This window comes from Varanus komodoensis, unplaced genomic scaffold (assembly GCF_004798865.1).
Source record: "Varanus komodoensis strain SLA01 unplaced genomic scaffold, ASM479886v1 scaffold9, whole genome shotgun sequence".
In the NCBI taxonomy this organism is placed as follows: Eukaryota; Metazoa; Chordata; class Lepidosauria; order Squamata; family Varanidae; genus Varanus; species Varanus komodoensis.
In genome coordinates, this window is record NW_025336598.1 from 33,567,476 (window position 1) to 33,588,394 (window position 20,919).

Here is a 20,919-nt window from a genome sequence, read left to right on the forward strand (position 1 = left end):
TATCTTGTATTAGACATGCCTTCCTCACTAAGCTTAATCATTTCTAGCTTCCTCTCACTTGAATGCTTAGGGGCCATTGTAGGGCAGTTATAGTAATTGGGCTAATTTGCATACACACTGTTGCCTCTCAGGGATAGGGAGGGTCAAGGGGAAGGAGAGAAATGGAGGAATGGCTGGTGGATGGAGCAAGCAAACCATCCCAAAACAGTTGCAAAGGTCACAGTAACATCAAAGGTCACAGATAATCATAGCACTTAATGCAGTACAATAATGAAAAAGTTAGAAATATAGTACAGAATTGCATTACCAAAATGCAATGTGAGACAGACACACAAAATGAGCAACCCCTTTTGGGAAAATGGTGCCAATAGAGGAGTGTGCTCGACACAGGGTCATGTCCAGGAAGTGTAATAAAAGAAGGTAGGCCTCTATGCTACAAATACTTGTAGTGGTCTTCAGCTTTACTTTACCAGTGTCAGTCCCTCAAATTTTAGGTGGAGCTGTATGTGTTCATAAACATTTAACTGAGGTAAAGGAATCTGTGTTTATGGCCTGCTGTCTTTGGATAAAAGTATTAAATCGCTTTAGTTTCCTCTCTCTCCAGGTTCAATAAGTGCCTACCGGTCACAGTGTGCATAGCTGTTATGTTCCTAAAAAATAAGATCTTTACTGAATGTTCAAATAATAAGTTTGATGTTCTTGGAATAAAAATTTCTCAGTGCTTCCATTACAGTTTTAGAACTAGAGTTTAATAACTTTCATACTTGTATTTATGACTGGCTTTAAGCATCAATGTTTTTGAAGATCTTTATTGCATGATCCTGCTCAGGGCAAAGTATTCTATTTAAATAGAAAAGATTTAAAAGAAATCTAACTTTAGTGCTTAGCTTTGCTTAAAACATTGGTTACTCCTCTAAATCTTTTTAGAGATTTTGTAATGTAAATATTTGTTGCAGAAATATTGACAGTTGAATGCAACTACAGCAGTTCTTCACGGAACAGAAACAGAATGGATATCCCCTTTCCTGCAGCCTTCCACGCTCTCTAGTTATTCTGCAAATTATTAGGGGATTCTGAGGAGCAAATTTGGGTGGTGCATCATGGCCTTTAGGGGGAAGAGAGAACAGAGAAGTTGCACTGTTTGAGTGGAGATCCACTTGTCTGATATTGGTTTAAGCCATGGTTTTCAATTTGCTAAATACTCTGTTATTGCTCTTAAAATTACAAATGCTTGTTTTGTGTGATTTGCAAACCCCCCAAATAGTGCATCTTTTTATTTATTTACATCATTTATATATGGCTCCACATCTAAAGAGACTTCATGCCTGTTGCTGTTGTATTTGGATATGAAGATTTAACTGCATTAAGGTTAAGTTGGGTAGGGTTTTTTGTTTTTTGTTTTTGTTTTTTTTGGCTGTCTGAAACAAAAAAGTGAGCAGAAGAAAGCATGGACTAAAATGTTTGGAAATAATTTAATTATAGTGCTTCTTATATTAATCACATGAGACTATTTAAGATGTGACATCACAAAAAGTGTATTTCATTACAAGGACAACCTCTAACCCTTACTTCTGCATTTATAAAGTTGTTTATATTTGAGGGAGAAAGCCCACTCAGATCCTGAGGTCATATGTCATCGCATGTATAATGGGAAGGGTAATCAATTCTTCCAGTTTTTAATGTCATCAAGTCATATTTTTGTTGATAAGGAAGATGTGTTTTCATGCTTTGTTATTAGGTAAGAACATGAGACTTATGACTGACCTAGAAGCAAAATGATTATCTGGAAAGAACAAAAACACGAAGCTCAGAATTGGACTTTCTGGTGAATGTAGAATATACAATAATGCAAGAAATGCTTACTAACTACTGAGCTTTGCCATTTCTGCCATTTCTGAGCCAAGCATTTTATTCCTTGGTGGCAAAGTCACCTCCTTGGTTATCTAAAGAAAGTTGCAAGTCTTTTAAAAAGGCAAAAAGTGTCAAATTTGATACTTGAGTCAAGTATTGGAAAAGGAAGTTTTGGCTGCGCCTCTACAGGGGTTTAAAAAAACCCCCTTCCTGTGGGTAAAAGAACCTGACCACAAGCTGTTGGGTCACAACCATGTATCAGAGCAGCTTCAGGGATAGGAGATCAGCTGAACGCTGTTGATGACAGTATGCTGGTGTTTTACACAGCAACAAGCTCCAAATGACATAGCTTCTCTCAAGAAGCTTATAGTCAAGGTTTTGACTAGGTAGAAAGTTGAGGCAACAATTAGAGTAATGAGAAGGAGAGGAAAAGTAACAAAGGATCAATGTTGGCAAATGCAACTCTATGTAAATATTTCCATTGAGGACTAAACCTTTCAGCATTAGTCATCAAATAAGTATATTGTTTCTGCCTGGAAATGTTCTCTTTGCTTCCCTTCTCCATCAGCACAAAAGAATGGATAACTTTCCATGCTAATATAAAAAGCAGTAGGAAAAATATTCCTGCAGTAATTTTCTGTGGTAGACAGAAGTGTAGATACACAGTTGCTTTAGCTTGGGTGAAGAGAACTGGAGACACTCACAGATTGATATTATTGACTTATTTGTGGTGCTAATGGGCTTTTGGGGAGTGGGGATGAATTGGTAAAATTTGTCTAGGTAATTTTTCTAGGTTATTTGTATCAGAAAATTTTTGGTTTGTAGTGGAAAAAGTTCTAATGGCCTAGAATCGAGGAAGACTTTTCTAATCCCTATTTGCACATGCAGATCCCCATCTATTCAGACATGCAAGCATGAAATTGTCCCTACTTTCCCAGGTGGTCCCACCTGGATTCCTGGGCCACATATGATTCCCATTCCCCCCAACCAACCACTGCTCTCTTTAGCACCTTCTGGGGTCCCTTGTTCTTGGTGGCTGGGCAGTGCAAAGGAAAGCATTGGCTAGCAGTTGGAAACTGTCAACATTTTCTAATAATATTTCTGACATGGCATGACATGACATGTCTCCATGTGTGGTCCAGAGGTGTGCATAGAAATAAAAATAGGTGTGGTCACAAGCTCTTGCTGTGCTTTGAAGCAACCTGAACTGTAAGACACTTTCTTCAAAAAAAGAAAATTTGGACATGTAGGGCCCCTTGATGGATTGCAAAAGAAAGTGCCTGGATTGTACTGGTGTCCAGAGGCACCACCCTCCTATCCCTGCCCTGGAATCCACTTAGGCATGCAGTTGTATGCCTGTTTAGAAAAATAATCCTACAACTCCAAGCCTTCCCCAACCAGCCATGCTGGCTCATATAAGACAGGACTCGGAGATGCCAGGATCTGTGTGATATTTTGGGGTCAAGACATGCAGAGGGTTGTGTCCTTATGTTGCCTGTATTTAATCAATCACTAAGCTTTTAAAAAGTAGCCTGAATAAATGTTTCATTCATTGAAATATTTGAGGGGGAAAGTTAAAGCAGACTTCATATTATTTGAATGTTATATTATGTAGAATATTGTACTGGGATACTTTTAAATATATTAGCATGTTTTAATTTATTTGTTCGTTTGTTTATTGGATTTTCATCCTGCCCCATTGGGCACAAGGTTTCCTTTCACTGGTTACTTTTAAGAGGAAAGGCAACAGTATGGAAAATGCTTGACACTCTAATACGTTTTACCAGTCTAGAGAAATGGGAGTGATTTGCCACATATCTCTTTCCACCTTGTTCAGCTTCCTTCTGTTAAGGTTACAGGGCCATCTTCAGTGCCGTTGTCACGACTTATGAGGTCCATTTCACACTTGAGAATAGATGTGTTTTAGTGGCTTCCACATATTCTCTCACGTACTTGCTAGGGATAATGGCTTGAAAAATATTAATTATAAGCTTGCTTTGTATTCTGTTTGTGTTTGGCATCCATTCTAATGACTACATGAAATGGAAAAGTTTCTCTGGAAATTGTCCATTTTGGCTCTTTTTCTGTGCAAAATTTCCACTGGCTCTGTGTTTTCATGTATTAGTAGAAGAGTAGTACTTAATAGAATTCATGGATGAATGATATCAAATTAAAGGATGTGTTTGAGGTTCTCTCATGGTACAGTAAAAGAACAATAAAGTTGCCAACTCTTGCATAAAGTTTATTTTGGTAATTTAGCTTCAGTAGTCATAAAACCTATAACATTTCATAGGCCTCTCTGAAGTGGAAATTACTATCTTCAAGTGTGTGTTTCCTATTTTTAAGAATTTAAAAATACTATTTAGCCCTACATGCTGTGCTATGAAATGGCCCTACAACCCTATGAGCAGTGTATTTGCATCATAAAGTCTGTGTCATCCCCTTGCACTGCTTTAATTGAGTTGTTCTGCATGCTTCCAAGACGTCGCACTGAGTCTCGAGCTCAGTGAACAGCAGGTATATTTGGAACGCAGCATTGTGACGCCCAGCGCTGGTGCTTCAGAGCCATTAGTCACACTCATGGGGCAGTCCAGTTTGTATCGTATGTGCTAGAGCTGCTCTCCGCGTCCGTCCTTCTGACTGTTTCGTCCTGTCCTTTGCAGCAGCCCATCGTGCCTGCCCATCCAATGGCTCCTCCGAGCCCCAGCATCACCAGCAGCAACAACAACAGCAGCAGCAGCAGCAACTCAGGATGGGATCAATTAAGTAAAACGAACCTTTATATCAGAGGGCTGCCTCCAAACACCACTGACCAGGACTTAGTAAAATTATGCCAACCGTAAGTAGACATTTTGCGACAGAACGGAGACGTATGAAAAGTATCGAGATGGCTGTGTTGAATAACCCACTCTGTCGACAGCACGATGAGTGGCTTCTGACCTCCTCTTAGATGGCAGCAGCCACTGAGCTTCACCACTGGCTCAGCTGGCTTGATCACTGGCTCAGCTGGAGAGGTGGTCCACCATAACGTGAAGGGCCACACACCCCTTCCCACTACTGGTCTGGATCGTGCCCATGGAGAGGGGAGGGGACAAATTCCTACTAGACTTAGCTTTTCTCCAAAAAATACAGCTGCAAGTCAGAACTTGAGGCAGCATGTGGATGTCTGCATATTGCAGAGCATCTCTAGGTGTGGTCCCGGTAAACTATTCACCTGGAAGGACCTCTTACTTTCATATCAATATAACTCTGTTGTTGGTACACTTTAATTAAAAGGCATGTTCTGAACTTGACACAAACTACCAGCATGTTTGAAAATCATGTTGGGGGATGTTGGGTTGGATGCAGAGTGCCCTCTCTTACGTGCCAGATGTCTTCCACTCATGGGAAGCCTATTTTATGCCTTGTGCTGCATGAGAAATCCTAACTAAATCTAATGAAGACCTTCTGCAGGCACAACAACTTGCACAACTGGAAGCATAACAGCTAGTATAGAACCTCCTTATTCTAGTATGATTTGTACCTGATACAAGTTCCTGCATAAGAATTTGCTGAACCGTGCTAGGGCCATTTGCGCTTGGGATCCAACCCATTGTTTTTTATATGAATCAATTGGCAACTGTGTACAACAGATACAAAACTGTTCTGAGTTGCAAATACTCTTTGCTGAGTTGTGCACATGATGCTGTAACACATGGCAAGTTGTCTTTCCTGCTTAGAGTTCCTTTTTTGGCAGGGCTTCCCAATGGATGAGCATTTAGCTGCAATAGCACACAGACCGGTTCATACTGCAGCATCTTATTTTGCATCCTGTATTGATTGACAATTGGAGCAAAGTAATAAAATTTGTCCTTAATTTATGTAACAATTCCAGACACATTATTTGTGTTTCTGTTCTTGCTTCCAGGGTCTCTGCATGGCCCTGGAACACTGTTGTAGGCAGGTACCACATAATACATTATATCCAGTAGGGAAAGTGTTGCATTTCAGCAGTGCATATGGCACCCAATATTAGGGGGCTTATTTATATTAAATGCCGCTTTCAGAATTACCTTTTGAGAAGAACCTTATAATGCTTGTAAAATTGTCAATCTGTCTAAATTGCATGTTGTCCTTGCTTGGCTTTACTGAGTCTTGCTATATTCCTGTTATCAGTGCTATATGTAGACCAGTGCCTTTTGTTGTCTTGTGCAGTTATTGAAGGATGGCTTGAAAGCAAACCTGTCTGGTGAAATCTGGAAAAGAAAAAAGCACTGTAGTTTCTTGGAAATTGTTATTATAAGGCATGAACCTTTGAAAACACATGTCGCAGTAAGCCACGTACGCTGCACTCCTATATTCACTTATCTGCGAGTGAGCTCATTGAACTCCAGTTGCTGAGTTATAGAATAACTTGCAGTGTTGGTCTCTAAGGTGCCAAAGCAGTTTTGGCAGCTTACTGCTAGAAAACTGACTTCCAAAGAATAGGTTTTGCTCACTCGAAGGCTATCCTGGCTGTCCTAGCTGCTCAGTCTGGAGATGGGCAGTGAGAAATCCAGGTTTTAGAGTTCGTAGAACTACTGGCATTTTTTTCTGGAATGGTTATTTGAAAGATTGCTATCTAACTGCATGACTGTTCCACTTGCATCTTTCTATTCCTAGCAGTCCTGTTATACTTTTGTATACATTTTGTACTGGATTGAACGCTGCACGCTCTCGCGCGCGCGCGCGCGCGCGCTCTCTCTCTCTCTCTCTCTCTCTCTCTCTCTCTCTCTCTCTCTCTCTGTGTGTGTGTGTGTGTGTGTGTGTGTGTGACAGATTAATGTGGAGAAGTATTTTTCATGAGGAGACCATTTGTTGCTGGCATCTTTTCTCTTTGGACATCTTCCACTGCCCACCTCTGTTTGTCTAGTATTTCTAGCTAGTGGTTCACTTGTGCCCTCTCCTAGCAGATTGGAACAGTATAGTATAGTGCAAGTTAGCTACTCACCTGGGAAAACAGATGTTTTCAAATGGCATTATGGGAATTCTAACTGCAGCTGGGGTGAGGGACCTCAGCTTTCAGTAGGTTGCTTTACTTTGGAGCTCTGCCATGGGATAGCCAGTTCTTCCTTCTCCTTTTTCTAAGATAGGTTGAGTTTGCATATTGCATTGGACAAGCTCTTTGCATTTTCAAATCCTCTTATAAACTCTTCATGGAAAAACAATACTACTGGGATGGGAACATCTCACTGAAACAAAAGATGACTGAGACAAATGCCTATATAAATCCTGTAAGGTTCATAATCTGAGGATAAATTATGTTCTGATTTAAGTCTGGAAAGCTATATGCATGTTTTGGGCACTGAAGAAGGCATTAATGCCAATGAGAGTTGAAGGAAGAAGCCCAAATATGAGATGAGTTCAAGAAGACCAAATATGAGATGCATCTAGTCCATAAAGAAATCCACAGCCTTGAGTTTACAGGAGCTGAGCAGGGCTGTCAAGGACAGGACATTTCTGAATTGCATTCATTCAGAGGCTTGGCATAGGGCACAGATGACTTGACAGCAAACACCAAAAGAAGTACTTCTATGGGAATATTTTCTTGGCTGCCATCAACCCTTTTCCAGAAAGGTATCCTAGAGCAAACCTGCTTGAACACAGCATTGCTGTCAAATCAAAATTACTTCTCTTCCCCAACTGTATAATAGGGAGTATAAAGTACCCATGGACATATGTAATATATAGTATCATCCATGTCCATGAATGGATAGTTCACTAGGTTGAGCTAATCCAGGATGAAGTTGTTTTGCTATTAAAGTTTAGAATGTGGCCTGATCATGAATCAAGCTTGAGCCTGTGTTCTGCATGAATCCCTACTTATGGTTATTTGCAGGTTCTTTGTATGACATCATGACCCTCCAGTTTCACTTCTGGTTCTAACCAATGATGTCCGTGTGGTTTTTTAAGAGAAGATGTATGGGGCATTTAGTAGTGAAAACAAAAAAAATCCATAATTCCTCTTACGAATGTGTACCACAGTGCCACCTAGAGGTTACGTAATGGAAAAGCAGAAAAATCAGTGCTTGTGTAGTGCTGGTATCTCAATTCTGCTATGAATTTAGAACTAGATAGAAAAGATTTACAGCCACATAGAGAATGCTATATCTTGGTGGAGAAATTTGGTGGAGAAACATAATTAATAATGCCTAGTATGCATGTTCTATTGAAAATTTCTTTGATTTGTTTAAATCTTGGCAAATCTAATTGCTGATATAATGTAAACAAACTTCTCTGAAATTCCATGGTGGTGGTAATGGGTACCACATTGATGTTAAACTTTATCATGGTTAGGAAAGCAACTTGTTTCTGATAATAACATTTGTCATATAATTGTCAGTGTAGATCATTATACTCTTCCTGGATGGATCACAGTCTTTTAGAGGATGGCTTGGTACATCATGTTTAAGTAGTAGATCTTCTGCAGTGGCAGAGAGTTCTGTGTATGTTAATGGCACATTCTCAGCTCAGTGATGGATCCATTTAAGATGGGTTAGTTTTCAAGCACCTGAGCAGTTTATGACCCAGTAGTTTGGCTGAGTGGTAGTGGGTGGGCTACAGATGACCTCGGCACTGACCTGACCTTTCACTTATACAGAGATCTGCCAGTGATTGCAAAAGAGAGTTTTCCTTCTTTTGGGCTTGGAGTCAGTATGGTAGGTCTGAGCAGTACACAAAACATTAACTCCTTCTTGGACATGGGCATATACCTCTGAATTAACAATATTCCACTTCCATCTAAGGAAAGAACTTGGGAAAGTGAGTTTAATTCTCTGCTAGCGAAAGTGAGTTTAATTCTCCGCTACCAGCACAGATACAAACTTAAACAACTTCTTGCTGTTCCCCCTTTCTCCTGCATGCCCTTCGGAAAGCCATCAATAAGATGGCTGGGAATTTATCTCCTGATGGCCTGGAAACCAGCACTGATGCACATGATCAAGGATGCAGATTTATTGTCACCTCTCCTTGTTTGGTCTCCAATCTCTAAAGGCTTACATAGTGATAGATTCAATGCTGCAGCCCACATCCACCCATTATGCCTCTTGCATAGCAATGGAGGACCCTAGTTGAATATTTCTTGTCATATATCCGTCTCTGCATATCCAAACCACCCCCTCCTTCCCTCAAGCAGCTTACAGAATCTTATTGCTATTATTATATTCTGCTCAAAAAAAAAACCCTCTCAACATTTGGCAAAATCAACAATTAAAGTACATCATTATAAATACAAAGGCCTCTCGATTAAAACATTAAAATATTTAAAACCAAAACTAAAAACTCAGTAAGTATTCACAAACAGAGCAGCACAATCATGCAGGGAACACTTGGGTAAAGAGATGGGTTTCAGCAGCTGCCTAAAATACACTGTCGTTGGCACCGCATAAATGCCAGGGAAGGGCAAAGAGTCTCTGTGCACTTGACTTCTGATTTGTGGAATAACAGTGGAGAATCTTGGCTCCCTGTATACATGAGCAGATTTTCTTAGGATACTCTCTTTGCATGTTTATATAGAAAAAAGGACTGTGACTGGCTGGGGCAAGCTGGGAGTTGTAGGACTTACTCTGTCTAAGCTTACAAGCATTGCACTATTATGCACCATCTCATAACACATCATGTTTAGGAATGGACTTCCTGCAATGGCAGAGGGTTGAACTGGGTGACATTTGTGGTTCTTTCTAATTCCTTGATGCTGTGAAATTTAAGGTTATCTCCATATGGGTGGCAGGACAGGTCACCTAGCACACTCTTCCTGTGCGTATTTTATTGGCCCATTCAAAAGAAACATTACTATGCTGTAATGCATGTGCACATCATTTTATTTTTCTGTAATGTTCCTGTACAGAGAGGCTGTGCAATAATGTAGAAATAAGACAGCCTATGTGATGTAATTTCTGTATAACTATTTCAAAAACATAACCAATGGCCCAAGCAATAGAATGAGATTTTTGTACATTTTTGATGATTTAAATTTATCATTTTTATTAAGGTCTCTAATGTCTTCAGTTTAATAATAGCTTTTTTCACTTTATTACTGTCAGTTTTTTCTGCTTTCAGAATTAGAAAAAAGTGTTTAAATAACTTAAGGAGGGAAATCCTTTGTGGTGTAAATGTTTTCCATTTTGCATGGATCCTGTTTTGATCATCATTAATGTATTTAAATATAATCTTACTCAGTGTTGCAGCTAATTTTGAAGTGCTTACTTTGAAGTCTTGGCTGAATAATTATGATGGTCAGTAAGATTCAGGATAGAATAGATTTCTTCCTGTTCTCTCAACTGAAATTACTTTGGCCTCTTCCCAGACTTGTGATGCCAGTCCTAAGTGGGTTCATCCATTTGCTTGCTTGCTTGCTTGAGCTAAAAAGTTGTGATAAGGTAGCACCCCCTGAAGTCCCTAAATGAGCCAGTTGCTGCAATGAGTCCAGTTCACCCTTAGCTGTAGAACCTGGGGCAGGCAAACAGGAAACTGTCTAAAAGTGCTTTCAGATCTGCAGGGGGAAGTTAGGATCAGGTCTCTCATGGCATCATCAGTGGGTTGGTTGTATGCAAAGGTAGGTTGGTGTGGTAGCATTGTCCTGTTCCCATACTATTTGGACCAGCCCCAAGTCTTTGGAAAGCTCCCAGTGGAAGGAACTCTGGAAGGAGCTCCCAGTGGAATTCCCCTGCAGTTACTCTATATGGCGATAATTCATTTGCTTCTTACAGTCTATGGAGATCCTTTGCATTCCTGGTCATCTGTTGACTTTTACTTTATCTCCCATGGGAAGGCATTACAAAGCTAATCAGGAATTCAAATAATTTACCCCCACCCCTTTTAAAAGAACAAATGAACCTTTCCTGCTAAGGTACACAAAGGTGTCTATACCCACTTGTGCCTGTCACAGGGTTTCTGTGTTTTTGTTTTATTTTAGCCCCATGTTGAATTGGAGGTATTCTTGGAGTCCTCCATCATCAACAATGTTTAGGATTAGTCTGATTAGCATGGGAGCTGCTCTTGAAAAGGAAGGAGAGATCCTGTATGCATGGAGTGTCACATGTTGCACTTCAGATCTAAGCTTCATAGTGCAATCCCTTACATAATAATTGAGAAAAAGTCCTACAGCTCACAATGTTTCCCAGTCATTGTTTATGTCTGCAGTGTAGCTGTGGAGCTCATTCATACATTGTGTAGTATAATGTACCAGTTTGAATAGCTGGGTAGTTTAGGTGCTAGCAACCCTTAACCCAAGGATTGCTGCTTTGGATAAGTGCTGGCTTATTTATTGGATACTGGGTTCAGATGTCAATTCCACAATCTGCAAAGCAGTCGATCATGGGTTGTGTAGCAAAGCAGAAGATGGGTACATGTGTGACAATCCATCACTTTTTAAGTTAATCATTATGTTATCATTATGTGCTAGTTGGACCATTCACTTTTTTAAAAAGAGAGTCTGGGCCATCAATATGGTTTTGAGCTTTTTAAAAAAATATTAAATTGTCTGGGTTAACACAATTGTGGAAGGAAAGGAAGCCAATATAGCTTTATTTTCCTGCCATGTGTAACCTTGTTTCCCACATTGTGCATGGGCTGCTGTGTTATATGAAACTAGTGAGGCAGGTGGCAGGGGTGACTCCAAACCACCTCACAACCCGTAGCTTGTTCTAGGATTCTCGGAGCTTCAGAAATCACACCCTTACTTGATGGGTTCAGGTGACACAGCAACTCCCACATGGCCTGGGTAATTATGGAAATAATACATGCCTGCCATGCTCACGGTGGGAAAAAGATGCCGACATAGCTCTTTTCCTTCACCAAGCATGTGAGCCCACCCACTGTGAAAATGATACCAACATTTTTTGCAATATCTCACCATTTTCTTTCCATTTGAATAGTTTTAAATTTAGAGCAGTGATGAGGTTTGAGAGGAGCAAGATTGGAAATATTTGAATTGTAAATTTTCTAGTTGCTTGAATTGATGAGGCTCTTATGTGGCAAGTTTATTCGGCTTATGTGTTTTGTTTTGGTAAGAGAATATCATACTCCTTTTGCATGTGGTATAAATATCTGAAAAATTTTTCTTCCATATATAATGGAAATAATATTCCAGAAATAATTGAACTCTATATGATTAGGAAAAATGCATTTAATAATCTTTGAATTATATATGCATGCAAGGCTTTACATAGAAATTATTCTTGGATTACTTGTAAATATTTTAAAAGATGACAGCTTTTTAGCTTTCAGTTCCCTTCTAATTTTACCATGCTAAAGCATTCTAAGCAGTAGCCAAAATTTCCCTTAAACAGGAATGACACCTAGTGCTACAAGAACCTAGAGCTTCCTAGAGCAAACCCAAAGTAATCAAGTCATTTCTGGTCTGGGAAAGAATGTTCTGCAGACTTGTTCCATTTCAGAGTTTCCAAGATTGCTCTAGGAAGCACTAGCTAAATTCTACTAGCTAAGTTCTGGATGCTGCAACTTAAGTATTAGATTGGACTGGTCATGTAACTGTTTCAGTTTAACTAGTATTACGTTTGTTCAAAAATTCAATGAAACAGTACAGTCCACAAGAATTGGTGAATAGGCTTATTTATTTTTTGTAAGAAAATACAGTGAAGGAACATTTACTGGGGGGAAAAATACATCCTCCATGCAGAGCTAATTTAAGGTGCAGTCCTATAGGATGTCTTCATCCTATGCATATTTATACCATGCATCCTTGAAAGAAACAGCCATACAACTCCCAGCTCTCCTCAGCTGACTGTGCTGACTAGGATATGCTGGAAGAAGTTGTGGGAGTTTTTTCTGTCTAAATATGCACAGGATAGCATTTCTACTGTTATATTAAAGGTGGATTAACTGAATCGGTAATAGGTAAATTGGGAAACATGCTGTACAGACGTATAAGAGAATCGATTATTCCTGTGCCCTAATGAAGCCTATTCATTTGTCAACTTGTATGTTTTAAGGCCTATGGAGAATACAAGAACACAGTTATATGATAATGAAAAATAGCACTATTAAGAAATAAAACTTTTTCTAACCGCGTAATACAAAAACGGTGGGAAAGGCAGATTAAAACAAACATAGAACCATTTTACCAGTCATAGAATCACAGAATAGTAGAGTTGGAAAGAGCCATGAAGGCCATCGGGTCCATTCCCTGCTGCTGCAGGACACCAGTTCACACTATCCCACTCAGATGGCTGTCCAGTTTCTTTTCCAATGTCTCTAGTGTGGGAGAGCCCGCCACCTCTCTGGGCAGCTGGTTCCACTGTTGTATTGCTCTGACAGTGAGGAAGCTTTTCCTCTGACAGTCTTACCTATGGAATTACACATTCCTTGGGCATCCTAGAGCCATAGGATGCAGCAGGCCTTCAGTTGTGGGGCTTGCCTTTTGACCACTGGTAGACTCCTCCATGGCTATAGCTGTTCTGCCTTCTGTTGGTAATAAATGCAAAGGGGCTTTATATCAGAGGCAGATTGGGGAGGTGTTGGATGCTGCATACATGCACATGACTCCAGAATAGGGAGAACCTGTGACACCAGTTCGAATGGTTTAGATAAATGTGACATGTGGCAACTAAACATTGGGCTCCTTCACTTTCACTTTCTCACACAGAAACTCAGTAGGAGTTAGGAAGTAGTAGTTTCTCAATCACATGCTATTCCCTGTTTTGCATATAATTGCTCTGTACAACTTTTGAAAAAATAAAGAGAACCATGTAGATGTTCTTTTAAAAAACTATTCAAAATAGCTAAAAAAGAAAAAAGACTGTTGGTTCACCTCATAAAAGTACATTAATAATATGGTATGTTCTTACAACTCTATGGATTGTAGTCAATATTTGGCCTACTTAGAGTAGACCTATTGAAATTGATGAGATAGTTATGGTTACATTAATTTCACTGGATTTGCTCCGACGTTGTAGGCAACCCATTATTTTGTCTCTTTGAAAGTAATATAGGAATTGGGCACTTCTTTAAATACAGTAGATTTGACCTTAGCACAAGTATTGGCACTAATTTTGTATTCACTTCATTTTTTTGTTGTCAAGTGGCAACAGGACTAAAATTAGCATGGTTGAACATATAGAGATATTCCAGTTTTTAAATAATAGTAATAAAGAATCAAAACCACGGGTAGGCACATTGGTGTCATCCAGATGTTTTGGACTACAACTCATACAAACCTGAGTCAGCATGGCCAGTGCCTTGGAATTATGGGAGCTGTGGTCCAAAACATCTAGAGGGCACCAAGTTTCCTAACCCTGATGTAGGCCCTTATATCTGTAATACACTCTAAGTGTTCCCAAGAACCCATCTGAGTACTTATTCTCTGAATTAATTTCCTCTGTCTCATTGGAGCCATCCACCCTCCATGTTCTAAGAAAACATTTTCCCCATTTTCTGTTGCTTTGCTTATATTTCTTGTACTTTGCTTTGCAAGGGCAGCAGATACTTTGAAGGAGACTTTTTCTGTGTGCAGCTTAGGTCAGTCATGCTAAGAGCTTTCAGGAAAGCATCTGATTGAATGGGTGGAGCAAAGTTCAGTGTTACAGGATAAACGTTGCAATGGCAGCACTGGGAAAGCCTTGGACTGCCATTGTCACTTGTTAGATCTGTTTATATTAGCACCAACTATCTATACAAGATTTCAAGTTTTTCCATGTCCTACACTTCAGGTTTTAAGAAAAAGCAATGTCAAATTGTCCCCTGCATCAGAAATAGGCTGATTTTTATCATCAACTGTGCAACTTGGTTTCTGGCTGTGACCGAAAACCACAAATAGCTGGAGAATATCATCTGATGGATATTCTCCTAACTGCAGGGCACTTGGTTTGCAATGAAGGCAAGTGAAAATGTATTAGGTTCAGGAGCCTTAAGCCCTGGCCGCCTGACTGCTTACCAGAATCACAGTAGGTAGTGTAGTTCCTTAGTTCCTGAAAAGAATTGTGACATAGTGCCAGTTTGGTGCACTGGTCAGAATGTGGGACTGGAACTGAGGAGATTCGGTTCCTCTCAGCCATGAGACATTGGGCCAGTCACAGACTCTCAGCCTAACCTACCTCACTGGATTGTTGTTGTGAGAGTAAAATGGAGAGGAGGACAACCTTGTAAATTCCATGGGTTCCTTACCAGAACCCAATAAGGGTAGGGCATAAACATAATGTAATATATGAAGAACAAAATATTTCCCTTGTTCAAATGGAAGCTGTATATTAATGGTGAAAGAATGATTAAACACATTTTCCCCAAGTCTTTCTACTGCAGTGACCAGGTTGCGCTAGGGTGATCTGGTGCCCTCAGAATATGCGAGGATATTTACTGCAGCTCCCAGCTTTCCCGCTGAGTTGTGTGCAGTGACTTTGAACGCTGGAAGTTACACTAAATAACACTTTCTGAGTGTTAGCTAGCATTATTCTTACAGCCATCAGTCAATGTGTGGCATTGTTGGCATTTTATTTATTGTTTTAGATCTGTATACTGCTTACTGATAAATGCCCTCTTGGGTCAATTTACAATATTAAAACCCAACTGTAAATAACAAAAATCAGTAAGTGAAAATAAAAATACAACAATACAGGTATCAAAATACAACATCAAACATTCAACAGCGATAAATATTTGACACATTGAGGAGCCACAGCAAAATTAATAAAAGTGCCCGATTAAAGGTCCAGTGCCTGCTTAAAGTGGACAAGCTAACCTTCTGTCTAAATATATACAGGGAAGATGCCAGGCAGATATTTCTGAGAAGGCCCTTCCATAGATGGGGTCCAATATAGGGAATGCTCTTTTCCTGGCATCCTCCCATCACAGTGTTTTGGATGGCTGTACACATCTTAGCAACTGTGCAGCAACTTGTGGGAGAAGATACTCTTTCAGGTATCCTAATGTAAGCCCAACCTACCAGAGAAAGAACATTGGCTTGACTAGATTATAACTCAGTGCAAGTACAACATTACTGATCTTTGAACCATACTATATACATGTTTATGTATATAATAATACTATATTTATTTATTTACTTATATATTTACAGCCAGTTGTAACATATGGCTGTGAGAGTTGGACCATAAGGAAGGCTGAGCCCCGAAGAATTGAGGCTTTTCAACTGTGGGGTTGGAGAAGACTCCTGAGAGTCCCTTGGTTTGCAAAGAAATCTAATCAGTCAATCCTAAAGGAAATCAATCCAGACTGTCTTTTAGAAGGCCAGATACTGCAGATGAAGCTCAAATACTTTGGCCACCTAATGAGAAGGAAGGACTCATTGAAAAAGACCCTGATGCTGGGAACAATTGAAGGCAAAAGGAAAAGGAATGGCAAAGGTTGAGGTGGCTGGATGGGGTCACTGGGGAAGTGGATGTGGGGTTCGGTGGACTCCAGGGGATGGTGGACAGGAGAGCCTGGAGGAATATTGTCCATGGGATTGGCAAAGAGTCGGACATGATTTTGCAACTAAACAACAACAATATACATGTTTGCATTGTGACTAGTTCTGGATATCTTCAAATAGAGTTTCTTGTAGGATTTTATATAACCGTTTCAGTGTTTAGTTTCGAGCTTCCCTTCTAAGGGCATTCCTATTTAGTGTAAATTAAATTTTTTTCAATAGTGAAACAAAAACTACAGCAGGTAAAACTAAGCCATGGAAAGGAGGAGAATCTACATGGGAGACAGAAGCCAGGGGAATATGCTGACCCCCTAAAATAGTTAGGAAGTGTTGCAGTATCACCAGGCCAGAGTAAGCAAATGTTCAGAAGAGTGCTTTCTAGACTCTCCTTTTGCTAAATTGCAGAAAGCAAGCTATGATTTTCTTTTGCGAATGTCACAGTGGTACTTCACAATTCACTACAGAAAGTAATTGGCCCTCTTAGGTGTACATTTATACTATTGATCTTGCTATGCCTATTCATTACCAGAGTCAGGAGTGGGTCACACCCATGCTGTTTTGAATATTACTCATTTTATTGGATTTTGTATTCACTTGTGCTCTGCACCATACTGTGAAAAACTTTTAGGAAATACTTGCATCGTTTGACCTTTTGGCCAGCCTTTGAAATGAAAAAATAAATCATTATTCTTTCTGTACTCAAGAGTAATTTGTATATATCTACCCACCTTGTGTATCTAATGAAATGGGCTTTGTCCCATGGAAAATTGTGCTGCATTAAATTCTTCAATAAATTCTTATTTTCAGTAAATAAAAAGGCTTCAGGGTAATATAGTAGCTTGTTCCTGCTGCAATAGGACTAGCATGACTGCCCCTTCTGAAAGGTGTGTTTGGTGTAAAATTCAGCAATAACAGATGTAGGACAAGAAAAGTATAAGGAAATATATGCAGATCTTCAGCTGTACATTTCTGTTTAAAAAAATGGAGAGTTGGCAGAGTTTTAGAAAGTATGGTTGTTCTTTTGACAGGGATTAGAAGATGTGCTTGTGAGAAGTGGAGGCCTCATGATCTTTGCTTTTCATGCAACAGGGAAAGTGAGGAAAAAGTGGCACTGGGAAAGATGAGATGGGCTAAAAACCCCAGGGCGCTCAGGCTGCAAGGGAGAAAAAGAAGGAAGCTGCCCCTTTATGTGAGCGATGACCCTGTGTGGCTTCGGATTGACTTGACAGTTCTCTATTTGAGGGATCTGTGCTTGCAGGGAGGCTGGCACCTTGTTTCTCCCTTGACAGCTTTCCATTCAGCAACAGTCAAATTACTGTAAACTAACAAAATAACCAATCTGGGAGCTCTCTTCATCAATGTCTATGGTTGGCGCCTGCCGCACTTTGATAGCAGACAATTTACTAGGACACAACCCAGTTATGTTTTCCCATTTCGGCTCTTGAGAGGCGTGCATTTGGGAAATTTGTTTGCAAAAATATTAAAAATGCCAAAACACATGCGCATTCCACTGTGCAAAAATGTTTTAAGAAGAGTTTTAAAAACCACTGATAACCCATCAATGCTGTCACTTGGGCAGTTTGGAGAGGCTGTTTTGATTGTCACTTTGGAAGCTAAGAAAAGCAATCTCTGAAGGGAGCAAAAAAGGTGCGGAGAATGCAGAAGGGGCTGCAACTGCATCAGGGGGCACTGGGTGAGGGATCGCCATCCCAAAGTGCTGCTTGGGCACTTCTAGGGCAGCACTCACGGGTGGTGGCTCAGGCAAGTGCTGCAAAGGTGGTGGTTTGTTTCTGTTTTAGCCCCTCTTGTCAAGCACCGCACTCACCGCTTCACTGGATCCACAGTGTGGGGGGACAAGGGTCAGTCACCCAGGTTCAGATGACACAACAATATATTGTGGGTATAAAAACGCTTACAAAAAGCCATGGACTGGCAGACAGGGTGGCTTGTTGCCCACAAACAAGTCCCCTTGTAAAAAATGGTCCAGATTCATATGACAGCACCATACAATGGCTGCCTACTAGTAACTGCAGGTTCTGTGTGGGTTAAGTACCCCAAACACCCACCCTAGATAGCTTGTGGGTATATGTGAAGCTGCAGTGAGGGCAAGTAGAGAACTCAAACAGCATCTGCGGGGATGGTTAATAAGCCACCATTGGTTAGCCACCAATGATTGTGCAAAACTGGTCACCGTTTCAGCAGTCAGTTTGGTATAGTATATGGGTGCGTACAGACTCAGAACAGTTCTGGTCAAGATTTAAAATACTGCTGAGTTGCAGTTGTGATTGTTAACCTACAGTATATTACCTATCATATTTCTTTCTGAGGGACTTGAAATTCTTAAAGGTTCCCTGAATAATCATGGGAGGATCTTCAGTAGTATTTGCTCGCTCGCACGCTCTCTCTCTCTGTCTCTCTGTGTGGGGGGGGGGGGGAGAGAGAGAGAGATGCAGAAGTAAGAAGAAATACATATTTTTTGCTTAGATTGGCTTTACGCGAGAAGGAGAAGCTCTGTTCCTACAAGGATGTTGGTTTTATGCCAACTTCAGTGGATAACACAAGTTTTGCTTGCAAAACCATGCTTTGCATATCCATTGGTTTAGAAGGACTTCTCCTAAATTTAGGACAGTTGAAAATATTTCCAGTACGGTTTAGATAAATACCCTAGAATTAGCACAAAATCAGCTTTCTGGGTAGAAAAAGAGATACACCTGTTTTTGATGACTGTTACATCATTTCTTCTCTGTAGTAATAATAATAATAATAGTATATGTAATACTTTTTTTAATGTGGAAGTGCCTACTACTTTTTGCTGAGTGGAAAGATACTTATCGGTCTCCACCTGTATTACATCTTTTCAAGAAAAACCACTCAAATCTGCTTGAACTGCTCTTAATACACTTGTGTTCTTTTTGTTGCACAACTTCTTTCTCCGCAGCTAGATCAGCAGGTGATTTGAGTTAGATAAATAATTTCCATAATGCTTATTTGTGGTGATGTCTAGCAGGAGTTGACATAGTTTGGCATTGCATAACTGCATCTTTGCATATATCAGGGACTTTCTGGCATAAGTGGATGGGGGCTGTATTCTTCATGAAGTTAACTCTGCCTCTCATTGTGAAACCCTTATTGAGCTCCATAACAGTGTAGTACCAGCCTGTAGCCTATAATGTACTTTACACCCATTGCCTAGTCTGAGAGTTAGGAAGGTGCCATTTCTTTTCAGGACATGTAATCTATGATGCAATTTTATACTTTATAAATATGTAAGTCAGTGTGAGTCATGGAGTCTTAACTTTCTCTTTAATTCAACTTGTGTGTTCTACTCTACTAATCCTAACACCTGTTCACGGATGACAGCTGTGAACTTTTTTCTTTTTTTATTGCTATGTGAAGAAGGAATAGTGGATTGTTACTAGAATAATGGTAAATGGTTGGGGCCTGCTTTCATCCAAAAAACAGCAGTTCTGATCCCTTTTAGTTTCTGTAAGAAAGCTTTAGGCACATGCCGTTCCCCACTGAAATCAGTGGGATGTTGGAGTACTCAACTTGGTAGGACCTATTGTACTTATATAATTAATACATATGGAAAATAGCACCATACACTAAATAAACACATTGCATCCTTGTGTAAAGATCCAGGTGTTCATTTTCTTTCTCTTTCCCATAAGACTACTTGTTCTTAAAGTTATGCTTGTATTTCATAAAATTCTTTCCAGCTATGTCTTTGGCATTAGCTTTTTCACAGAATAGCTGGCACTGAGCAAGGTAATCCATGGGAAGTTGATGCTTCTCAAATGGATTCAAGATTTGGAACTGAGGAAATAAGTCGTAGCACTAACTAAATAACTTGTACTTTTCAAACTTTTGTGTTTGCTTATTTTATACATTTTGTATAAAGAAAATACTTGGCTAATCAGTAATTGTTTTGGTTGGTTCTTGAATAACTACTGGGAGGGGAGTGAACAAGAAATGATTGCTGAATTATCCAGCTTCAGATGCATTTATCATTGAGCTGCATCAACGTAATTATTAATTGTTCTTAATAATACAACATTAGCTTATCATTTTCTAAAGCAAATTTATTCTAACAACCCATATGCTAAAACTTCATAGTAAAAAAATAAATACAAATAGTATGAAGAAATCATTAAAATTATCCACTGTGAGCCCCAGCACAGGGAATAGGCAGAATATAAATACATAAAACAACAACAATAAAATATTTATTAAAACAATAAATATTAGCATCTTTGATATCTGACTGAAAGCATTCCGAAGAACAGAAAATAAGAGTGCTATTCTTACTTTTTTTCCTTTAAGCAATCCTTTCTGGATAAGTCATGTTTTTAAAGAGTCAGTTCATATTAGAATAGAGCCTCAGCAGTGCACAAGTAATTAAACTATGTTCCTATTCTAATTGGGTTAACTTAATAAGTACTGTAACCTTAAAGAAATTATTTTGGGTTATGGTGTTGGAATCTTTTTCATTTCCTTTTCTTATTTAAGGAACTCAAGTATTTTCAGTCCAGTTTCTGAGGACACTTCAGAATTCTGGTAACTCTTTATTAAAAGCAAAGAAATATCCATTATCCTTAGGAGATTTACTTTAGCTGATTAGATACGTGACGCTGATGCCTGGAAGGCTTCCACATTGTAAACCGAAGAGG

General features: G+C 39.6%; 1 protein-coding gene across 5 annotated transcripts in view; it reads left to right on the forward strand.

Annotated features, from left to right (window-relative positions):
* The window catches only part of RBMS1 (RNA binding motif single stranded interacting protein 1), a 154,106-nt gene that overhangs the window by 83,001 nt on the left and 50,186 nt on the right, over positions 1-20,919 (forward strand). For all 5 annotated transcript variants that reach the window (XM_044417741.1, XM_044417740.1, XM_044417738.1 and 2 more), the window contains one exon: positions 4,515-4,690. In XM_044417741.1, the coding sequence (XP_044273676.1) occupies positions 4,515-4,690 (176 nt within the window). The remainder of the gene's footprint in view (positions 1-4,514; positions 4,691-20,919) is intronic.